General features: G+C 39.0%; 1 protein-coding gene across 3 annotated transcripts in view; it reads right to left on the minus strand.

Annotated features, from left to right (window-relative positions):
* Positions 1 to 1217: 1217 nt before the first annotated feature.
* The window catches only part of znf618 (zinc finger protein 618), a 35455-nt gene continuing 14468 nt past the window's right edge, over positions 1218 to 22204 (minus strand). The window contains exons 2-14 of one of the 3 annotated variants that reach the window (XM_020600873.1): positions 21567 to 21837; positions 20631 to 20708; positions 20073 to 20117; positions 16998 to 17087; positions 16278 to 16358; positions 15348 to 15437; positions 14909 to 14998; positions 12931 to 13008; positions 12331 to 12375; positions 11743 to 11820; positions 9258 to 9410; positions 6881 to 7977; positions 1218 to 6369 (exon numbers count right to left, since the gene is read on the minus strand). In XM_020600873.1, coding sequence (XP_020456529.1) covers positions 5821 to 6369; positions 6881 to 7977; positions 9258 to 9410; positions 11743 to 11820; positions 12331 to 12375; positions 12931 to 13008; positions 14909 to 14998; positions 15348 to 15437; positions 16278 to 16358; positions 16998 to 17087; positions 20073 to 20117; positions 20631 to 20708; positions 21567 to 21810 — 2718 coding nt within the window. In that variant the 5' untranslated portion in view covers positions 21811 to 21837 and the 3' untranslated portion in view covers positions 1218 to 5820. Of the gene's footprint in view, positions 6370 to 6880; positions 7978 to 9257; positions 9411 to 11742; positions 11821 to 12330; positions 12376 to 12930; positions 13009 to 14908; positions 14999 to 15347; positions 15438 to 16277; positions 16359 to 16997; positions 17088 to 20072; positions 20118 to 20630; positions 20709 to 21512; positions 21838 to 22204 lie in introns of all 3 variants that reach the window. The other 2 variants (XM_020600872.1, XM_020600871.1) reach the window with 2 other exon arrangements.

The raw sequence follows: 22204 nt of genomic DNA on the forward strand, positions 1-22204 counted from the left end.
CATCTTCGAATAATTTGAGACCTTAGTTTGCAATGCCATTGTACTGAATTGTGTGAATATTGCAGGGGTGATGGTTTTATTGTTATTTTGTAACTGATAAAAAGCCAGATATTGCCACCTAGTGTTCACATAGTGATACACAGAGGGAGCCACCTTTAAATTCACCTCAAATGCAGTCAGTCTGAATTCATCATTTTAGAACAATGGCAAATGGAGGAGAAAAAGCGTTTTTGGCTTTTAGGCAGCTTCACATATTCCTTCCTCCTTACTGTATTTGAGAAAGAGTTTATCTGCAACTGCCCAAAACTGTAACTCGGGAACAAGATAGAAGCAATTGTCCAGCAGATGGGTGGTTTTCCCCATTTTTGATTTTCTGAGGGCCAGCTCACAAACATTTTGTGCCATATACTTAGCATCTCAATAGGAAAAAGTCACTGCCAGGACTGAGGTGTGGAGAAAGGAAGGAGCTTGTAGCATGTGTGTGGGTGGGTGGGGGTGTTGAAGCAGTAGAAGAAAAGCGGAGGGAAAACGTGGATGCATGTGCTGCAAATTAAGTTTTGGTAGGCAGTCGAGAGGGTAGGTGTTTCTACATGGCTGCAGACTGCTGCATCTTGGGGGCTGACTGAAGTGGGTACAAGAGGAAGAAGAAAGACAGCAGGTAGTGACAAACACTCCCTCGCTCTTCTGTCCTGTCCATAGCCATGGGGAACCTTTGCACACACCTCTAAGCAGCCTTTTAAATCACTCTGCCCTTATACAAGGCCTCTTTCCCCTCTGCTTGTTTGAGATCTTCCAGATTCCTCATGTCCAACACACCTGGTCAATAAAGCTGATTCTGATTCCATTTCTCAATCTCCACCACTGTGAAAAGCTTCATTTCTTTCTGAGTGGCAATCCTTATTCACACTGAAGATAAGCAACCATTCTTGTTTGACAGGAAACTAACCAAATATCTTCTCAAGTTCTCATGCTACATAAACATAAGAGCAGATTTACTAAAAATGTTCCTGCCCTCCTTCACTTGAAAAGGATGCTTTCATCCAAAATGCAGGGCACAGGTAACATTAACCTTTTTAGTTTCACTCTAATCCTTTAAACATGCTTGCACTGGGTTAAAACAATTTTTGACATTAAAATACCCTGGTCCCTTGGCATATCCCGTCACAGACAGCTAATCCTCTTACTGACGGAACAATATAGTTGGACACAGATTTGGAGTTTATTCACACATCACATAATACAGTGGGTAATGTATTCAAGAAACATTGAACAACGCTTCCATATATGACACTGGAAAAACAAACAAACAAAAAAACTTTCTTCACCATTATATAAAAATAGTGTTGCTACAAAAGTATAAATTAGGCTTACTAATAAGACAACTCAGATCTGAATCTACACAGGAACCTGCCGCCAAAGTGCAATAAAAGACAAACGGAATAGAATCTAACTTTTTTTTGCATTTTAGCAGAATATAAAAAGAAGAAATGCCAGTAAGATAGGACGAAAGCAACACTAATTTCTTAACCTGAATTAGTAATACAGAGTATAATCCATAGCTAAACAGAACAGATCTCCATGTAAGCACTCTTATAGAATATTTTACAATTGAACTTCTATTATCTGAATAAGTTAAAATCTCGAAACAAAATAAAACTTACAGCTGATTTCAGTTAACTACTAACATTATCTAAGTTGACTTTTCTATTATATCAAAACCTTTTGAAATGCTACTGTAGAAAAAAGAGGTATAATGTTATTGGTGCTCCCTACACTAGCTCTGATATCAGGGCGCCCCCTTGTGGCATAAAAACAGCAGTTCTCTTATATTTACATAATACATCCTCTGAAAATGGATGATGTCAACCGATAACCACCAACCCATAATCAGCATCACTACTCCCACATAGAAATGTTAAAATTCAGTCTGCGGTTGCTTGATGGGTGCATTAAGGTAACATCTACTCAGAGCCAACATGTATCACTTCCATCTGATGAGAAATACTGGCTTATAATTTGATATATCAGTACTCTTATTAAAAGCATGCATATCTTAGATATAATTCTCACTTAATCAACAAAACAATGCTATTTCTAAGCAAAGTTAAGTTGACATCATTACATCAACAATGGCATTTTGTCCCAGAGCATATCCTATTTAAAATACTTATTTAAAAACTGTAAGAAAAATCTCTTCATCAGTTCGATCAGCAAGCACTGCTAAAACCACAAAATAATGTTTGACAATTTTTCTAACCAAAGCTAAATTTGGTATGAAAAACTGATTTTCGATCACTAAATTACAACAATACTTTGAGTACCAAGGTAAAACATTGGATTGGTACCTAAACAAATGAAATTTTAAATATAATTCACAGCAATTTTCTTTCTTTTTTACCAAAATATAAATGTGTGACATAAATCAGTTTGAAAACAGCAGTATAAATATTGATTTCAGGAATGCAAATGATCATAATGCAATGAAGGATGCCTTGGTCAGCCTGCACTGAATCAAACCATTCTCCCCAAGGTTTACAAAACCAAAAACTGTTAACATGTTGGATAACCAAATCAACACAGGGATAATAATAGTTCCTACGGAGAACCTAAATGTTAAAAATAAAGAGGTAAGGAGGGCTACAGTAGTCAAACAGTTTGCAATGCAGAGCCATTCACCTTTGCTTTACATAATTTAAGCATTCAAGGCCTTGAATGGATTTTTAATAAATCTTGACAGATTTTCTCATAAATAAAAAACAAAGCAAATTTATTTTGGCAGACAAAAACACTTATTTTAGTGAGGCCATGAAAAATGTCTTCTTTATACAGGAAAATGGTCCAATTTTCCTGTGGCGTGCTGTGCTCACTTCCTCCTCCTGGTGCCATTTTAACCTAAAATTACAGTCACATTTTGTTACGTTATCCTTATGTTTAACAAAATTGCCTGGCCCTCAGCCCTGTCACGGTTCCGATGTGGTTGCACATTCATCAGGGAGATCACAAACAGAGAGTGATGCTGCAGTTTGACTGCTTGTGTACCATTGTACAAAACAAGAAGATGACAGCATTAGAATTCTGATTTTCCAATTTTAAAGTACAGTGCATCACTTGAATTTGTCCACCATACAGGCTTTAGTCACTGGGCAGAAGTGTAATGTGACCATACACTACCAGTCAAAAGTTCAGACACACTTTCCCCTTCAATTCAGTAGGAAAGTGTGTCCAAACGTTTAACTATTAGTGCACCTTATGTTGTATTGTGTCTTAAAGCTGGGTAATATGCAAAAACACTTTTTTCCACTATATATGTTAAAGTTGGCATTTTCAGGTGTTAACTATTAGTATTTTAATATACAAGGGGAAGATGATGTAGTCTCTGGCACACAAAAAAAAAAAAAGCCATGCAGGTGAGAGTTTCCCTGTTAATTCACACGTAGAGCTTCCTGCTCTGGTGTGACCTTAATGACAACCTGCTAATGTGACATGTCCTCATTTGGCCTTATAATGTACTACTGAGTCATATACAGTGGATACTTGTGCTTCCGTGTGCTATTAAAACTATTCCTGACCTGTTTTATGAACTGAGAGATGACCCAATTAATCCAACCTTTTAAAACCTCGGGAACTCTTTGTAAAGCCTTTGTTAAATGTCAACCTTGACCACTAGAGGCCACTGTTTCCAGCCATGAGCCATAAGACTGAGTCTACAGGAGGGAAAAAAACACTACAAGCATTGGGAAAGATATTGAAAAAGAAGGCCATTGAACAGCAATATAAAAGCATGATGTTGGCTCTGATTGTAGGGTTTAAGGTGTTCGCATGAGAAGAGATTTAAGGCCCAAAACACAGATGACAAAGAAGTACGTGACTAATTAGTACCAGGGGCAACAAACAAATTAACAGTACAACTTCCATGCATCCAAGTCATTTTAGGAGGTATCAGCACATGTAAGTGTATTCTAGAGTCCATAAAAAAATAAATAACGACTTCCTTTGTATGTATATGTCAACTTTAGTGAATGTACTGGCAGAATTTATTTCATCCTGAAGAAAATAAACCCTCAGTGATCTGTTTTTTTTTTCCCCGTTTGTTGCAAATGGCACTAACTGCATTTGGGGTGGAACGTTTCACAAAAGTCACGGTTCAGTACATGCCTCGGCACTGAGGTCACAGTTTGGTGTGTTTTCGGTACAGTGAGGAAAAAGTGCCGGTGCCTGCTTGGGTGCACTCATTCCTGAGAAAATCCCATTAACTCCACAAACAGAAATAATTTACTGTTAATAATTAACTGTAGGTGCATCATAAGAACAGTCATTTTTAATAGATAACGGTGGAAACTATGCCCTACAATAAAGCTTATTTCTTTAAAAAGAAAATGGAAATTTGTAGCTTACATGAGGAAGACTTAGAACAATATTACAAAAATTATAAATAAAATAATCATACCTTCCTTGTGGACAAGTCTTCTAACTGACAAACACACACACAGTGGGCAGCCATATAAGAACTTATGCAATTATGAATAAAATAAATGCCTAAAAGCTTACCAAAGTGATGGCTAATAACATTACTGCTGATTATCTGATGGCAATCCACAGGCAAAATGTCTTTGATGTAAAAAGAGGTGCACCGAAGCAACTGTACGATCTCTTTTCACAAAGCTGAATTACCAGCACTGGAAACTATGAAACCAGACATCCAAGCTGGGTTGTGCCATCAAATACTAAAGCATATTATTTTAAGGTAACATTTATAAATGTTTTTAAATTTCTCACTGGGGCAATCCAGCAATGTTACTGTAAGGCTGAATGAAATCAGTGTAAAAACTGACCACAAACAGGTTCTAATATAAAGCTATCCCCTTTGTGCATGCTAACATACCATTATTTGTAAAGAAAACCCAATCAAAATCCCGACTTATTCAGGTGAACCTTATAATTCGGATCTTGATATGACTTTCCTTGATAATTTGTAACATAAGCCAGGGGGAAGGCTTTATATCAGAATTATGTTTAATCAGCCATTATATAACATAATAGATGAAAAATGCATGCAGTGCATGCAAATAGCCCACAGCTCCATTTTGACACCACTGAAGCAGCCATCAAATTAGCTGCAATGGTTCAATTCAGTTATCTGCCCAGCTCATTTAATGTGGAAAGATAGTATTTTCAGGGGTAGACAGCGATAGGTTATAAACCTAGTACACTTAACTGTCAGAGGTGCAATAGCAGTGAAGACTCACTACTTTATTTTTTTTTTGGTCATACAACAATGAAAATGATAATTCTATAACATATTGCATATGCTACAATACTTACTGCCATCTCTCGGACCACTTTGATAATCTAGTAGGGTTGTTTTTAGAGGTCTATTGTAGTAGTTTCAAGCAGTGAAAGCTGATTTTACCTGAAAATGTTGTCATCCACTGAGAATAACAGCATTATAGCCTTGTAGCAGTTTAGTCATTAGGCTGGAATAATTCAAATCACTGGCCATGAGAAGACTGCTTACATGTGCATCCCAAACCGAGGGCGGCGTACCAAAAAGGACAATATTTTGAGTGTGACCGCGTTCCACCCCCTACAGTTTGTCCGCAGTACTTTACAACAGTCCTTTCTCCATATAAAATATGTAATAAGCCATTTTGTTTTATGGGTAGCTGCAAACTATACAATGCGAGTTTTCCTGTAAATACATGAACCTGTCTTGAGAAGTATTTAACTTTCCAAACACATTAAAGTTTACAGTTGTTCTAAACCTACAGCATATAAATAATAGTCTTGAGTCATTGGGTGAGGTTTGGTTGGGTTTCTCTTTTAGCCTATGTTGGAGTGAAGAAAAATGAGTTTGTTCATCTCCTCAGTGGTTACCTGCTGCCTGCTCTTCATAACCAGGCTCTGCTCACACACAGTTACACAATCGCTGCATATGCCCACAGCAGGCACAGCAAGAAGCCACAGCGCCAGGCGCGCAAGCTTTGGGAACTTCTCACCCACTGCTGAGCTCCAGTACTGGAAGAGATCAGGTGTGCCTTGGAGAAGAGGCTCGGCCAGGTACTGGAAAATCTCTTGCCTGACTTGGCTGTGACTCTCACCATTACCAGACACTGTGCAAGATGAGGATGTACCCCTGGAGGTGCCACCATTGTTTCCACCTCCTTCTATGCGGCTTATTTTAGGGGCTGCTGGGCCATCAGTGTCCCGATCATCCCCACCTGAACCTCCACCGCCCGTCACACCCCCATCCCTGGTTTCAGCAGCCATTTCACATGCTCGGGAGATTATGTCTTCATGCTGGTAGGCTGGCACTGAACGCAGCTTGAGTTGTGGGTCCAGAACCATGGCTACCTGGTGAGCACGTTCAACCTGGAAAAAGAAACATTTCAGTGACTTTGTCCTTCCAAAAACCAGTTATTCATATGCAACCATCGTATATCAAAGTTCTCTTTATTAGGGCTGGGTGCTGAACCTCTGTATCTTTTTGGTGGTAATTGTAGTGATCATCAAGCACCAAAAGCTGGCATCTCACATCTACAGTCAGATTTGTAATCTTGTTTATTCATTTCCAAATGGTTCCTGAATTAAAATCAGTAATATTGCCTGCTTTGCACTGTTTTATATTCAGGCCAAGTTGTGGTATGGCTGACTTTGTTTAAACAGCATATGAGACTTTGTGGATTAACAAGTTTATATGTTGAGGTACTGAAAAAAAACTGTACAGAAACCTTGCCATTATAATGTATTGTAGATTTCAACAATACCCAGCCCTAGAGAATCACACACTTTCACACAACAAGGGTCATTTAACTCACGACGGAGGCAATACCAGGAAAATACCAGTGAAGCAATACCAATGCAATGAATACCAGTTAAGTACCTTAAAGTTTTCCTTAAGTGCTTCTAGGAAATAGTGGCAGAGTTTGCTAGTCGTGCCTGTTCCAGCCTCTCCAGCTTTGGATGTGAAAAACTTCTCCAAGCGTAGGTAGACAGGCAGCACCTGCTGTAAGGTTGGTCTCCTCTGGCTGCTCAGCTCCAGAGCTGCCAGACGCAGAGGTGACAGCAGACAAGCCAGTGTGCCTAGCAGATGTTTGTTGAGACCTTGGAGGAGTGGTGCTGTGGCCTTGCTGCGTCCATAAGCCTCACAAATCTGTTCAAAGTGGGCATGGACTTGCAGAAGAGCCTCAGCCATGCGATCCCAACAAGGAGGAGTGGAGCATTGTGCAGGGCCGCCCTGTGTACCTTCCTCAATTGTGCTTGTTGATGAGTTGGTGAACTGTTCTTCACGAAGTGCCAGCGTGGAGGAGGAGGCAATATCTCTGCATGTTGAAAGAAGCTCAGCCAACTCATGAAGACCTCGAGCCTGGAGGCTGCGTTTCCCAAGAACAGCCTGGACAACTGCACCGAGTGAGCACCCTGCACATCGCAAGCATATCCTTCCCCGGCCACCGCCCAGTGGTGATCCCGCAAATGCTGCTGCCCACACTCTGGGCTCTGAGACATACACAGTACGAATGTCTGACATTACAAATTCAGACAGGACATTCTGCACCCAGTGATGAACCTGCTCAGGACCTTCTCTCAACTCAGCCTCCCTCACACCAAGCACATAGCGCTTCAGTCTCGACCCCTCCACCTGGTAGGCTGTCAGAACATAGCAAGCATCTGGACCAGATGTCTGGGAGTGACAGGTGACAGCTATGCCAAGCGAAGCATTGGAGCCTAGAGCACATGTGACCTTGACCTTGACTTGGTTGTACATGCGGGAAAGCTGGCGCAGTGCCAAGGCACTCATGTTGCCAAGAGCATCACGGGTGGAGTAGGCACCATGACGAGCACCTGTATCCACAAGGGTCTGGGCCAACTTGAGGAAGTCCTTGCTGTTGAGCACATTTAGCATGCTCAGATCTGAACACATTACCCGTAAGAGGCGCTCAGCTACCTGCTGTCGCTCCTTCTCAGGTAGTCCGTTATTGGCTGGCAGCACAAACAGCAGATAGATGGATAGGAAGGCAGAGCAAAACATAGAAAAAGATCATTAGTGTTGATGTTTGTTATATCCATTAAAAGGGGAAAGGAAATACTTGATAACAGAGAATGATTAAAAAAGGGCATTAACATGGGAACAAACCAGCCTTTGCTTTAGTGACCAAACTGACTTAGGGAACTTTTGATGTTATTTGTCTTTTACTTGAGCAAAATGAAATCTACAGTACAGAAAAATATAATAATTCAATTGTTTTGCATTTACTGACTGATACAGTAGACACACGAACAGGAAAAGAAAGAAGTATGGTATGCAACACATGTTCCCAGTAGCAATCAAACTAGGGATGCGGCAGTTATATGTTATGCCTATTAACTACCCAGCCACCATAATAAACAATGAGACTGGGCGATATGCCCCATAACATGAAATCTCTCTCGTTTTTTAAGTGTTCAGAACAATACATGATTTTAATCCTTTTGTTACTGTTGTCTACATGAACTCAAGACAAAACATGATTTAAAAAATCTTCTTTATTGAAACTACACGTCATTCCCCAGAAACCTAGGGAATGTGCAATGTGCAACATCCCCCCCAAAAAAATCACTAGCAAGACTTATCTTTTAACATTGTAAACACTGCCAAGGCTAACAATAGGAGCAGCTGTGCAACAATAACAAAAAGGGAGCACTTGCAAGGGGCAAGGGTGTCACTATGAATTTTTTTGTTATAAAAAAAAAACAAAAAAACATTTTAAATAAAATAAAGCCCTACTGTTGGGCAAAAAGCTAACTAAAAATAAACTGAAAAAGGTTTATCGTGCTGCCACTTTGAGTTCGAATAAAGTTTTTCCAAATTTTACACAGTGCACTGGTCTGGTCCATGTCAGACCTTGCAAAATCAAACCATTTCTCTAAGGTTATATGACTACCTTTCATTTATATTACTTCATTGTCTTTAGGTGCTGCGTTCACCGTTACCTAAGCTTGTTGACTGGCAAAGCTCATATATGTAATCACCTCCAACTTACATTACGGTCTTAATGCCAAAGAACTGCTGGCATTTGAGTTGACAGCAGAAGAAGCACAACCTTGATATTGCAATTTAGGTATTTTTCAAAAGCAACAACAAAATCAAATAATTTGATATATTTCCCAGCCCTAATAAACATTTTCTAACAACATATTGTCCAAAAGGTCAAGAGATCTATGAACCTTTCCATAGCTCCTACAGTAAGTCTGAAAACAATGAAGCTGACAGCAGTACTCACAGCTGACAGTGTGGTTTCTCAGGGAGATATTTTGAGGCTGGATTTGTAGTTTAACTGAGGAATGGGCCTGAGAACCTCTCCACAGCTGCTCCTGAGGACCCAAAGCTGAGGAGGTTTTGGGAGAGTCAGCTTTGGTGTGGTTCTCGTTGTCAGCTGAGCAGATACAGAAATTTAAAGTCAGGCCACGGCAACAAAACTGTATCGTTTTAACAAAGAAAGTAAAGAGATTAAAAATACATTACTTGGCTTCCCTGTGTCTGTCATTAGCAAACTGTGCTTTCAAAACTACTGTACAAATCTACACAGAAAAATGTTGACTACATTGTTTCCTAAGTCAATTCTCAAACAAGATCAGAGAACAGATCTTGCATGTTATTAACTGAAGTCTGTCTCAGACATGAATGTATTAGTGAAACCTGGATACAACGTCACTGCTCAGCCATTCAACTAATTTTCCAATTTATTTGTAAAACTTTCCCAGAGCCTAGAAAACCGTTTTACTTTCATGACATCATCTTAATGTAAAGTCTATGGGCCGAGTGGGAGTGCACGTGCAGGGCCAGCAGGGGAAACACTAATGTGCATGTACAGTGGGTCCCAGAACGCAAAAGCAAACCTGGAAGAAAACTTTTTTTGGCTTATGCACCACGTGAACAACGTCCATTCAAGTAATTGGGTACCATGATTCAGTCTGAGATCCAGGTTTTCCTTAATACACCCAAGGTCTCAGAGGAATAATTCCAAGAACCCATGGGCAACAACAAACAGCAAAAGGTCACCAGAAATGATCAACCAGTGTAAACATCTTTTTGTTTTTCTGTGCAGATTCAGTCATCCAGGTCATAGTAAGGTGGAAAAAAAAAAATGTAGAAAAAAAAATCAACTGGACTTGGTTTTAGGTCGAAGGTGTTTCACCTCTCATCCAAGAGGCTTTATCAGTTCTGCTCGACTGGCATTTGGCCAGAGATATTCATGCCCATTGGTGGTGTTTCAGTCCTTTGATGCCCAACAATGTCCCCTAACAACTTGGTCGTTACAGCCCAGTATTGGTGAGAGTCGTTACCTGTCTTTGAACCCTCACCTGTGGACCGACGCCTATTTTCCTGGTGGGCATGTTTGTTAAAACCAAGTCAGGTTGATTTTTTTTTCTACATTTTTTGTTTTTATTTGCCAAGCCTGAATTGTATTTTAAGACTGTCCAGATTATATACGAGGTGCTTCAGAAAAGTTACAGGGCTGAGTGTGCTGTGTGAGCTATGAGTGGAGGAGGGATTAGTGGGTTGCGTCACCATGTGACCTAATATCTGGGGTGTGTATAAGTGCAATCTCAGCTCTCTGCAGCCATTGTATGCTTTTTAACAGCCCCTCAAGCTTAGATCGTCAAGTGATGGGCACAGAGCAACGAATCAACCTGAAGTTTCTGGTCCGGCTGGGGAAACTCAGAGATCCTGCAGCATTTGATTTGTTCACTGTGTGAGAAGAGGCGAGATTTGTGGCAGGACAAGTCGTAGCTGCTTCATCAGGACAACACGCCGGCTCACAAGCCCTGAGCATCCGGCAGTTCCTGGCCAAGAAGAACATCTCAGTGCTGAAGCAACCTCCCTACTCACCCGACCTGGCTCCGTGTGATTTTTAAACCTTTTCCCCAAGCTCAAGAGGGTCATCAAGAGCTGTTTTCTGGACGTGGAAGCCATCAAGAGGGCCGTGACGATGGAGCTGCAGAGAATCCCGGGAGAATCCTTCCAAGAATGCATGGAGGTGTGGTGGACCATGATGGAAATGTGCAGTAGACTTGAGGGGGATTACTTCAAACGGGAAAACTTGCAGTTTGTATAAATTTTTCATAATAAATTTTTGTGACCCCAGTCCTGGAACTTTTCTGATGCACCTCGTAATTCTAAACTGCATGCAAGGACAATGTGATTAATATATACTGTACATGGTAAGCAAACTATACTTCAGTCATTTATTATGTAAAAATTCAAATGTCACTGTTACAGCTTCTCAAATATGGCTCTTAGCTTGCTGTCCTTGTTTTCATACAATTGTGTTTTTTTTCTTTTTCCTTTTTATTGTTGGCAAGACTGAATTATTATGTCATCACCCACATCTGTGGTTGCTTGAAATTGGAATTGGGCATTATTCCTGATATTTTATATACTAACTGATTAATTAAATGACAACAACCAGTAGGCAAGGCACCTGCTGCATATTTACATGGCTACATGTACAATGCACTTTTGCAACAACAACAGCAACAACAACAACAAAAATAAGCATTCAGCAGCCTCAGATCCAAGTGTACAACCTTCATTACAGCAATACATTCCTTAGAAGTCTATAAAAAATTAAGGTTGTGGACAATAATTCTATGATTATGCTTAATCATACAATCTTTATATACACTGCGGCCACTGAGGGTATATCCACATTCTGTACTTGTTTCCCTGTTGAGCTCAACATGCATTTGTGGTCATGAACTCACCAGCGTGGGACTGCATGTGCTCCAGTAGGTTGTTGTAGAACTGGAACTGGATGCCACAGGCACCACAGGTGTAGGGTTCTAAAAAAAAAGGCCCAGACAAGTGTTGAATCTTTATTGAAGACAAAAAGGAAAAATTGTGACAGAATTTGCAATGGTTTTTGCACTAATTAGCAAATGGTTAATGCAATGTTTAGCAGATGTACAGTGGGACCTAGAGGTGTAAGGCTCTGACCATGTAGGGTAATCACACAGTCCACCTCTGTTCCCTCATTTCCTGTTTCTACTGTATCTTATCAAATAAAAGGCACAAATCACTTATGTTTACAAATTAAAACCATTTAAAAATTTAACAGCTGTTTAACAATCTTTGTCCACCTACAGATACTTGTAACTGCGTGCATCCGCTGGCGCTTTCTTATTCAGACATTCCCTCACAATAATCAAGCTAAATGCAGAAAATCTGTATAATCACAGGAGATGATTAATAAGCTATTTGCACCAAACAATGTCAGATAAACAAAAAAGTGAAACGAGAAAGAGGGCAGCATGAATATTTCATTTTGAGCACAAAAGTGGGGTAAGACGTACTCTGTGCTGTAGAGAAGGAGCTGGCCACCAGAGGGCTCGGAGTTCCTAAGGACAAAAAGATAGGGAGGGAGTTAAAACTACAGTATTTATTACAGGAACACAGTGATTTCCGCAGCTTGCAAAATAGGTGTAGTTTTATCGTGTTTTATTGGCAGCAGCCAGACTAAATAATCAAGCAACCTCACAACTGTCATTCAATGCTGACTGAAGAATAGAAATACAAGACAACACCATTTTCTATCTTAGCACAACTCACTTCAAACCAGTGAGAACTGCAAAGACAGAAAACTAATGAGAAAACCACCAGGACTTTAGTAACTTTTGCAGAAAATGCCATATTCATGTAGAAAACCATTGCTCATAATAATAAAGAAAATACATTTTCTGACCTTTAACTAAAAGTTCTTTTGAGTTACCGTTGTGACGTGTGGCAGTTAGAGCCAAAGGTGCTCTAACAAGGTCTGAGTAAGTAGTGTGATGATAATAATAATAGAACTCTTGTACTTGAGTTTTATATAGTAACAATAGATGCAAGTTGGGCCATACAAACCTCTTTACATCCATCTCATACTGTATATATGCATAAAATAAATGACTCACCGCTTGAATTTTGTGAGCTGTTTGTGTCAACTAGACTAGACTGAATCGCACTCTCCAGTTTCCGTCTAAATGGACTGTCTGTTGGTGAAAACAGGAGAAACAATAAGTGACATGCCCATATTGAATAATGTGGATAATATGCTATGAACCCACACAACAGTTAAGATGGAGCAAAAGTCACCACCAGGCAATTTACACTTAATTTTAGTTTAGCATGCAAATCAATCACGCTAACATCCTTGACAAAGGACCCAATTTTCATATTACATTTATATATGGGTTTAATTCTGTCTCTTCATTCCATCTTTTTGACCCACTTCTAAGATGTGAGAGTGTTCCTTGCTTTAAATAGTTCTTTATGGCAGAGTGCTTCTTAGCAGAAAGATTGGAGAGCAAAATTTCCTAAAACTGTCTGCATTATTGACAATAGACTAGCCTAAATGTAACAAATTAGAGAAAATGGATTTTAAATACCAGTCTTTGAGAAATACTGGAGATAACACAATAACTTAAAAGAGACTAACATTTGGTAAAAAAAATAATAATCTGTTCAGTCTGTATGAAGTTTTATTTTAATGTTTTTAAAACATAATTTAATGTGGTTAGGTACTTCAGGAAATAAAAAAAAAATTATAACACTAAACTTATCAATGATTAGTCACTTAAAATAATTAACCATTTACTAAAGGTTAATATTTTCCATCACAGTTGCCACAATTATAATAGCAAGGTGACCCAGAACTTTACAACTGATCCATTAGGGTTCGCTTACAGTCTTATGCAAAAGTTTAGGCACCCCTTGATAAATAACAGATTTTGGTGATTTTTTATTTGAACAGATGTTAACACAGTTTCTCTTGGAAATGGAAAAAATGCACAATATTTTCTGCAAACAGTGATGCATAGTTACTTCTTATGCCATAAATTGAACAAAAATAAAAAATAAAAACATTATTATGGCATGGTGCAAAAGTTTGGGCACCCTAAGAGTTCCAGAGTCTCAAAGTCTCTCACAAGGTATCAGACCTTAATCAGCTCGTTAGATCTGATGCACAGCAACAGCTGTCATTGGTAAATGCCAATTTCAAAGCTGTACAAATACTTTGACTCTTCAAACCTTGTGCACACACTTGTGGACACCCAGCAACCATGGGTTCCTCTAAGCAGCTGTGTAAGACCCTGAAAATGAAAGTTATTGACGCCCACAATGCAGGAGAAGGCTACAAGAAGATAGCAAAGCGTTGTCAGCTTGCAGTTTCCACAGTAAGAAATGTAATTAAGAGATGGCAGATCAGGGGAACTGTGGAGGTCAAGATGAGATCTGGAAGACCAAGAAAACTCTGTGGTGAGGTACGTATGTTTATGGGCATTTCCAATACACCCACACAGCAGGACCATGGTATTACTTTGACCATCTCTGCCCTCAAACCAAGCTATGGCGATCATGGTAGAACTTGTGTGGCCATGAAAGTGATGAGTGTCTTGGTGTCATTTTAAAAAGTAATTACCCAGCAGTTCAGTCAGTAGGTGTTTGGTTTCCAGTCCCTTTGCCATGTTATCAACATCAAGCTGTGGTCAACTTTTTTCCCCCCACTCAATATTATGATTTGTTTTGTTAGCAACCTCAGTCAGTTACAAAGCATTCAGGTGCTACATCATCAATGGCAAATATAATGTGTGATTTATAAATATTATACTTGGTTCTGAGTAAAAGGTAAGAAAACAAACTTACTGCTCTAGGGCTAAACACACTATCAAGGTGCATGACACTAAGGTTTGATGATCAAATTTTAGTCACTGTCCAATCAAGGTGCATGACACTAAGGCTTGATGATCAAATTTTAGTCACTGTCCAGTGCTTGTATGTGTCACGAATGTTCCATGTATTATCAAATTATGAGGTATGCAAATTTTGCAACCATTATACAATCAATCAACAGAACTACTGCAAAATGTATAAGAAAAGAATGATGCTTACTTTTTATTTTATTAGTTTGGCTGGGGCCAAATTTACTCATATCCATGCTGCCACATTCCTGTACCTGTGATGCCTTCATATCAAAGGAGCCTACATCAAGAGACATTCTGAGTCAGTTGTAGTTCAGTGCTCTAGTTTAGACCAGTGACATCAACTCTGATACTGATTTCTCCTCATATATACACAAGACTATCATTGTAAACATTTAGAAGTAAATCTCAGTACGTTAGGCATATCCTACATAATGCACATTAATTGAAGGTTGTGCACTGTTTGTATTAAACAAAATTGTTTAGAGAAAATCAACAATACAATGCAAAGAAGTTTTGTTTTTAAATCACATAATTCATTTTATACATAGCTTAATTCTAAAGCAACACTAGAAATTTTACAATCCTACACACATGCCAACTTTAAGCAGTATCTAAAACATGTTTACCCATTGGTGTATGAAGTGCAACATGCTCCTGGTATGGGTTGAAATACTTGTACTGTTTCCCACAGAACTCACAAACATAGCTCCCAGTTTCTGATGACAAGAAAACACACAAACAAACCTTTGTTTTCACCAAAATCCATATTAGTGATAAAAGCTCATATCATATCAAATAAGATCCAATTTGTTGGATTTGTCTAGTTCAATTAAAAAAGAGACAATAATTTTGTTCAAGTCTTTTGTCACAAGGGAGAAGAAGAAAACAAGAGGTCTCAGAGTGGGAAAGGAAGGATCTGGTGATTCTGAATGCGTTTTATATCTCCTCAAAGTTTACAATTAGCCAACATAAGAGCACAATGGTCTTTCTGCAAAGTGTGAGGTTATCCTATCCCCCTCACTCAGTAAGAGTCATTAGTGCAGTGACAAGTACAGGCTTCCCACCTGCGAACACTGCCAACTGTGTTTGAAGGGACACCCGGTGCTATCGGCTGAACCTTCAGTCTCCTCAGAAGTAGGGGAGTGCTTTTTCCTCTCTCCAGTGTGGAGTTAGCTTATGTGCTTAGTGTTATTTTTCTAATATGGATCATCACCATGGCTTAAGATCCTTCATAAAATAAATAAATAAATAAAATTGTGCCCAACATACTGAACTAGACACAGGTAGACTTGAGCTGTCAAACTATAATGGGAGTTTCAATGCCAAGTACACAAATATGTCTTAATTCAGATTTCTGATTTTATCTTCTTAATCTGTGAAAATTTGGGAAGATAAAACTAATTATATCAACTAACCTTGAAACAACTGGCTACAGGGAAATTATTTTAATTTAATCAGTTCCTTCTGCGGGGTACAACAACACAAAATGCAAAAGAGCAGCTGCAGATGATGCTCTCTTTAAAACAATTAAAATAAAGTACATCAAACAGTCTTACTTGGTCCAATTTTCTGATACGGTTCAACTGGCTCCTCCTCTTTAAGGCCATCCACAGGTAAGACCACCTGTTCATAAGGATCTGAGAGGGATGGAGAAAGGAGATGCACATAAGCTGCAATTCTACTTCTTCCACAGAGTGGATGAAAACAATCTTAAAATGTAGAACTGAAAAAGTAAAATTTCACTAAATTGCCCTGACAACCACCCATTTGAGTTCACATCATATGAAACATTAAGATACCCATTTATTTTACATCTCATACATCTCAACAATATAGACATAATAGAACAGAAACGTCAACCAACCAAGGCATCTATCAGTGTTTCTTTTCTGCCTACACTGGAGAGTGATGAATGCACACCACTGTTTACTTCTCTAGATTCTTGCATAGAGTGATATTTTGTAGTTAAGTATTGTGACGACGGGAACAATATGGAATTTAGGCAAATTACAGTGTATTCTGAAAGAGCCTGTCTGAAATCCACTTTACCTGAGACAGCCTATTATTAGAGTGAGGGCATTACTTCTCACCTGATATTGTATTTTGTAGCTTTTTATTTCAAGTTAAAGAACACCACATTTTCTGATCTACTCCTATTGACTTCGAACTTTAGGTTTTGCTGCTGTAAGGATTAGCACAATATGAAATGGACAGTTGATTTTTGAATTGTTTTCCATTTGGGTCTGGATTCAAATTGTCCAAAAGCTCCTGGTTACCATCAACTGCATGCAGGTCACGGTGCTCCTGGAAGCAGCTGTAGTATTTATACTTCTTGCCACAGATGTCACAGGAGTAACGGAAGCTACCTGCAGACGAACAGAAAGAGAGAGACGGCACTGTATAAATTTGACTAACACATACACAGGGCAGACAATGGATATTACTGGCAATGACAAGCAGTATTTGTGGATGATTGAATCCAAAACTGCCATCCACATACTGTAGAAAATAACCTATAATAATATATAAAAAAGAAGAAGAAGAAGAAGAAGAAGAACAAGCTTGTGCTTTGCTGCACACTTTAAAGTACAGAGAGCAGGAGAGATGTGAAAGTATCACATGACAAGGCATAAACAGAACCTTGGACAATGCAGTACAGTGCACACACTTTAGCTGAACCCTAACCCCATGTATTTGTAATCTCTCAGATACTGCTAGGGCACTATTCAAACTAACTCATGTTAGCTGGAACACTGAACTGAAATTTTATTATGGCCCAAATCAGTCAAGCATAAGCTTTAGAAAGTGTGTTAATAGTGTTACATGTTTACAACTTTCACAGCCAATTGTTGTTTGCTGAGGGCTTAAAGAGTTAAAGGACATAAAGGCTGTATATGACTTGTTTTACTCTTGCTAATTTTGTTGCAGTGGAAAGTACTGTGCAGCCAGGTGGCTGCTGACAATTAAGAATACCTGAGGTGACACTTGGCACCAGAGAGGAATCCCACCTGAAGGCAATCTGTTGCATAAACAGCATGGCACAGAGCAACTGTAAGACTAAATGAAACTCTAACTGCCTTTCTCCAGTGCACTGACAGAGGCTAGTCTTCCCTCCATAACAATGTGCCACCCTAGCTGAAGGACCCTCACCTCACACTGACAAATGTTTTATCAATTAGCAGCAGAGCAACAGCTTTAGAGTTTTCTGACTCTGTTAATTCAGTCAGCTGCATTTTTGGCTGGATTCCCGAGGTACCAAAGATCTACTTAAATACAGTGAAAAATATTTTAAAACAAAACTTATCGTTAACTTTGAAAATATCTCTTTAGAAAGTATTATAACCTTTATCAAAATGTATATCCTATTATTTTGGAAACAAAACAAATGGCTCTCCTGGAAATGTGACACAAGGGGGTACAGAAAAGTTAACAGCTGATTTATAACGATGAGTTTCTTCACAGCAAAAGGATTAATGAAATTTATGCTTAATAGCAACAAGGCTCACAGAAAAATAAAATAAAATCACAAATCAAATCCACACACTGTCAAAAAACAAATTTCAGAGAGGATGAAAATCATTTTCAAAGCCTTTACTGTCCACTCATCACATAAAAATTGGGAATGAATCAGAGGGTGTTCTGAGGGTCTACTTAGTCAGATAGTCAGAACTTGGGAAAGCTTATTCTATCCAACTCAAAGAGCCCCTCTACAACAATACAACATGCTCATTTTTGTGGTTTTCAAAACATTTTCCATGCCTACACTCCTTCAATGCAGGCATATTTAAAACAATAACTCAGAAAAAAAAAAAAACATACCAACTGAAACCTTTTAAAAATGTTTTAAAATGAAGGCTTACAATGATCCAGAATAACTTGTTAAAGTAACCAATCATTAAGGACAAACTTGGTCTCTTGCAGGCTTTAAACCAAGATTCCAATAATGCCATGTCTTCACTGTGCTGCCCTCTTAATGCCACAATCTTTTGGGGCAACTTGGACTATTCATACAAACAAGTTATTTAAAAATACACTTATAAATTGGCATGTCTATCATTATCAAGTAGGAAGTCTAAATATGCGCCATCAACCAAAGATGAATTACAGCAAATCCCATCCTCTTAAGAATTTAATCTATTTTAGTTAAATATTTACTTAGCTAGCTAGCCAGGCAGCCTCTCTGGCCTGCTTATTAACAGTCCCAGACCTTATGGCTACACTGCATTTCTATTCCTCATAGAGCTACACAAATTACTGTTGCTCTGTCTGCATAAAGATGGTTACTCTCTTTCTCTCTGCCTTGATGATACTGCTGCCTTTAAGCGCTGTGTGCTTTCACATAATGATTGCTCAGAGTGCATGTAGGAAGCTTTATAAATAACTCTCAAGTACTACTCTGAGGTATGAGTATTTTTAGTTCTAATCAAACTTTCACCATGATTCCTGGGAGTGATTTTAAGACGGCTGATAAATATAGGCCCTGGCAGCTCATGTTAACCTGCAGGGTGGTATTTATCTTTGTTGGTAGTTTCAGGCTGACCTCAGTTGAATTAGAAGAACTGGTGCTTCCAGACAATGAGGGTCCAGTGTGGGAGTGTTCAGTTTAAACTGGCTCAGTTTAAAGCCCCTGTCCACTGGAAAAAAAAAGGGTTTTGCTTATTATTACTACAGCTGGATGTTTGATCTTCACTGTGCAGAATAATATACGTGTTTGGAACTAGAAGGCCGTTTTCACATTCATCTGCTGAGTGAGAAAGTTTCTCTGTGCCGACATTAAATCTCACTTTAAAAGCATATGTACCAACTAAATTTTGTGAAAACCAAAATAGTCTTGAAGTCATTCATGGTCTAGTGTTAATTGATTATTTTTACTTACTTATTTTTGTAGAAAAGTTATAACCGACAGTTCATTTTTCACAGCAGTATTTTTATACATTTTAAAGGAAATCTGGAGTGGTTCTTTAACTAATTGAACTAAACAAATTTTATCAGCAAAATATTAAAGTGTGCCCATCAGAACACTGACAGTACATGACATTCCTGGACTAGAATTGCTGAGGTAAAGTTGGATGTAGCCTTATAAGTACATGACAAGAATGTCTCCTATAGGAAGGCAGTGAGGAGACAAGACTGAGAGGGAGAGAGGGACAAGAGAGGGAGGAGCATGGCAAGCAACTAATGTGACTTCAGCTGCTAAGTCATGTAAAAGTATCTTTAGTTAAATTTTAGTGCACTGTTTTAGTCTGCAGCATGGAAATCTAAGATATCTGACCCAAGTATGAAGTCAGCAGCTTGTGCCGACATGCTGAGAAACTTGACTTTAATGGATGAGTATGCAAGAGCGTACTCACTGTTGGGTGTCTGGGGTAGACCATCTCCAACCATGCTCTCTGATTCTGCAGTAAAAAATAAAATCTGTGAATAGATGAATGTTACAGTGTGCTCACATCTGTTCACGGCTTCCATTTTGTGCTAAATTTACTATCTCTACATCCATTCAGAGTTAATAAATAAATAATTTAGATACAATCTTGGCCAAAACAGGGCATGCATGACTGATGTAGAAGTGAATAATTTAAAACCACATTGTCCAAATGCATACATAAATATCTAGGGTCTTACCTCTGTGGGCCCTGACGTGCGTCTGAAAGCAGTTGTAATACTTGTACTTTTTCCCACATACCCCACATACATAGGAGCCTGCATGGAAATTCAAAACAGTGTCATAAAAACAAAGTAACAACAGGAGTTCTCACACACACACACACACACACACACACACACACACACACACCATGACTCACTACCTTTATAATTCTCTAAAGTAACAGGGCATGCATGACTGATGTAGAAGTGAATAATTTAAAACCACATTGTCCAAATGCATACATAAATATCTAGGGTCTTACCTCTGTGGGCCCTGACGTGCGTCTGAAAGCAGTTGTAATACTTGTACTTTTTCCCACATACCCCACATACATAGGAGCCTGCATGGAAATTCAAAACAGTGTCATAAAAACAAAGTAACAACAGGAGTTCTCACACACACACACACACACACACACACACACACACACACACACCATGACTGACTACCTTTATAATTCTCTAAAGTGAATATCTCAGTAAAACCATATTATTACCAACATCAGTTAATGTTCTTAGCTCTAAGTATTTGCCACATTCAATGCAATGTTTTATAGTTTCTGAATTTAAGTCCACCCTTCACCTTAAAATTAACCAAGATTCTAATGAGATCTTGAGGAATGATGAAGGCATGTTTAACTGTATAAGACCGCATTAGCTTTAACTACGTATGCCTAATAAACTGGCAACTGAACTTGCACATGTATTTGCGCATATATACATATGTGAATTATTGCAAATGATGATGCTGCAACAAAAATAATCATCACTATCATCACATAGGAACCTGCAAATGGGTGGAAAGTTGACTCAATCATGAACCTAATTGACCAACTCTAACAAAAATAATAAAAATAAATTCTCATTTATCCCTAAAGGTTCAGTCTGTAGCCATGCAGACAATCTTGGTTTGATTCATACAGGTTTTGAGATATCAATAGTTTTCACAGGGGCCATTTCTTCTGTAGAGGAAAAAAGTGGTCAGAGTGAGGTCAGTGAAATATCCCGAGTAACCAGGACAGTGTTTCTGCTGTGTAGTCTATGTTGTCAGTCAGTAAAAAAGGTCAAGGTCAGGAGACCAGGCATGACTGAATTCAGCAAACATGTGTACATGTCCTTATGAATCCATATGTATATTCACACACCTATGCATGAGTCTGTGCTCTTCGTTGGAGGAGGAGTACCAAGGGCAAACATACCCTCGGTCTGAGCTCTACGAGATCCACCTCCACTTGCTCCTCCATCACTTCCTCCGATGACAACACAGATCTCAGCAGGGTTTGCATCACCCATTTTCCCGTTGCTGGTTTCCGAGGTGCCAGGCTCTTTCTTTACTGTTACAGGTGCTGGACTGGTATTCTTGGTTGGTGAAGGGCCATCTGTGGCCACACTCCCACCATCTGCCTGTTCCTTCCCAGGATTGGGTGCCTCTTGTGCACTCATGACTCCACCTCCTCTGAGCCCCTGCTTCTGTATGCAAGGGAGACAGCAGAGAGACAAAGACTTTACTTTACAGTCCTGTAACAATATATAGACTAAACTGGGTCATGATCTTTAGCCCAGTATACAGTATCAGTACTGCCTGACCAAACAAAAAAGGTATTGTTTGGAGACAATGCAATAAAACCAATATCCAAGAAAAAAAGTTGTGTCTGGATGCCAGCTTTGATTTAGGAGCAAACTGCCAAGAAAATGCAGTAACTTACACCTGAAAACTACAGAACGCCTAAAAGAATACCCAAATAATAAGACAACCACCTCTCTTTTCCAGAGATACAAGTTCAAAATCTTAGCCCACTTGTGACATTGTAGTTTTGAAGACCCTCCCCCCCACTAA

Source organism: Monopterus albus, unplaced genomic scaffold (assembly GCF_001952655.1).
Source record: "Monopterus albus unplaced genomic scaffold, M_albus_1.0 scaffold49.1, whole genome shotgun sequence".
NCBI lineage: Eukaryota > Metazoa > Chordata > Actinopteri > Synbranchiformes > Synbranchidae > Monopterus > Monopterus albus.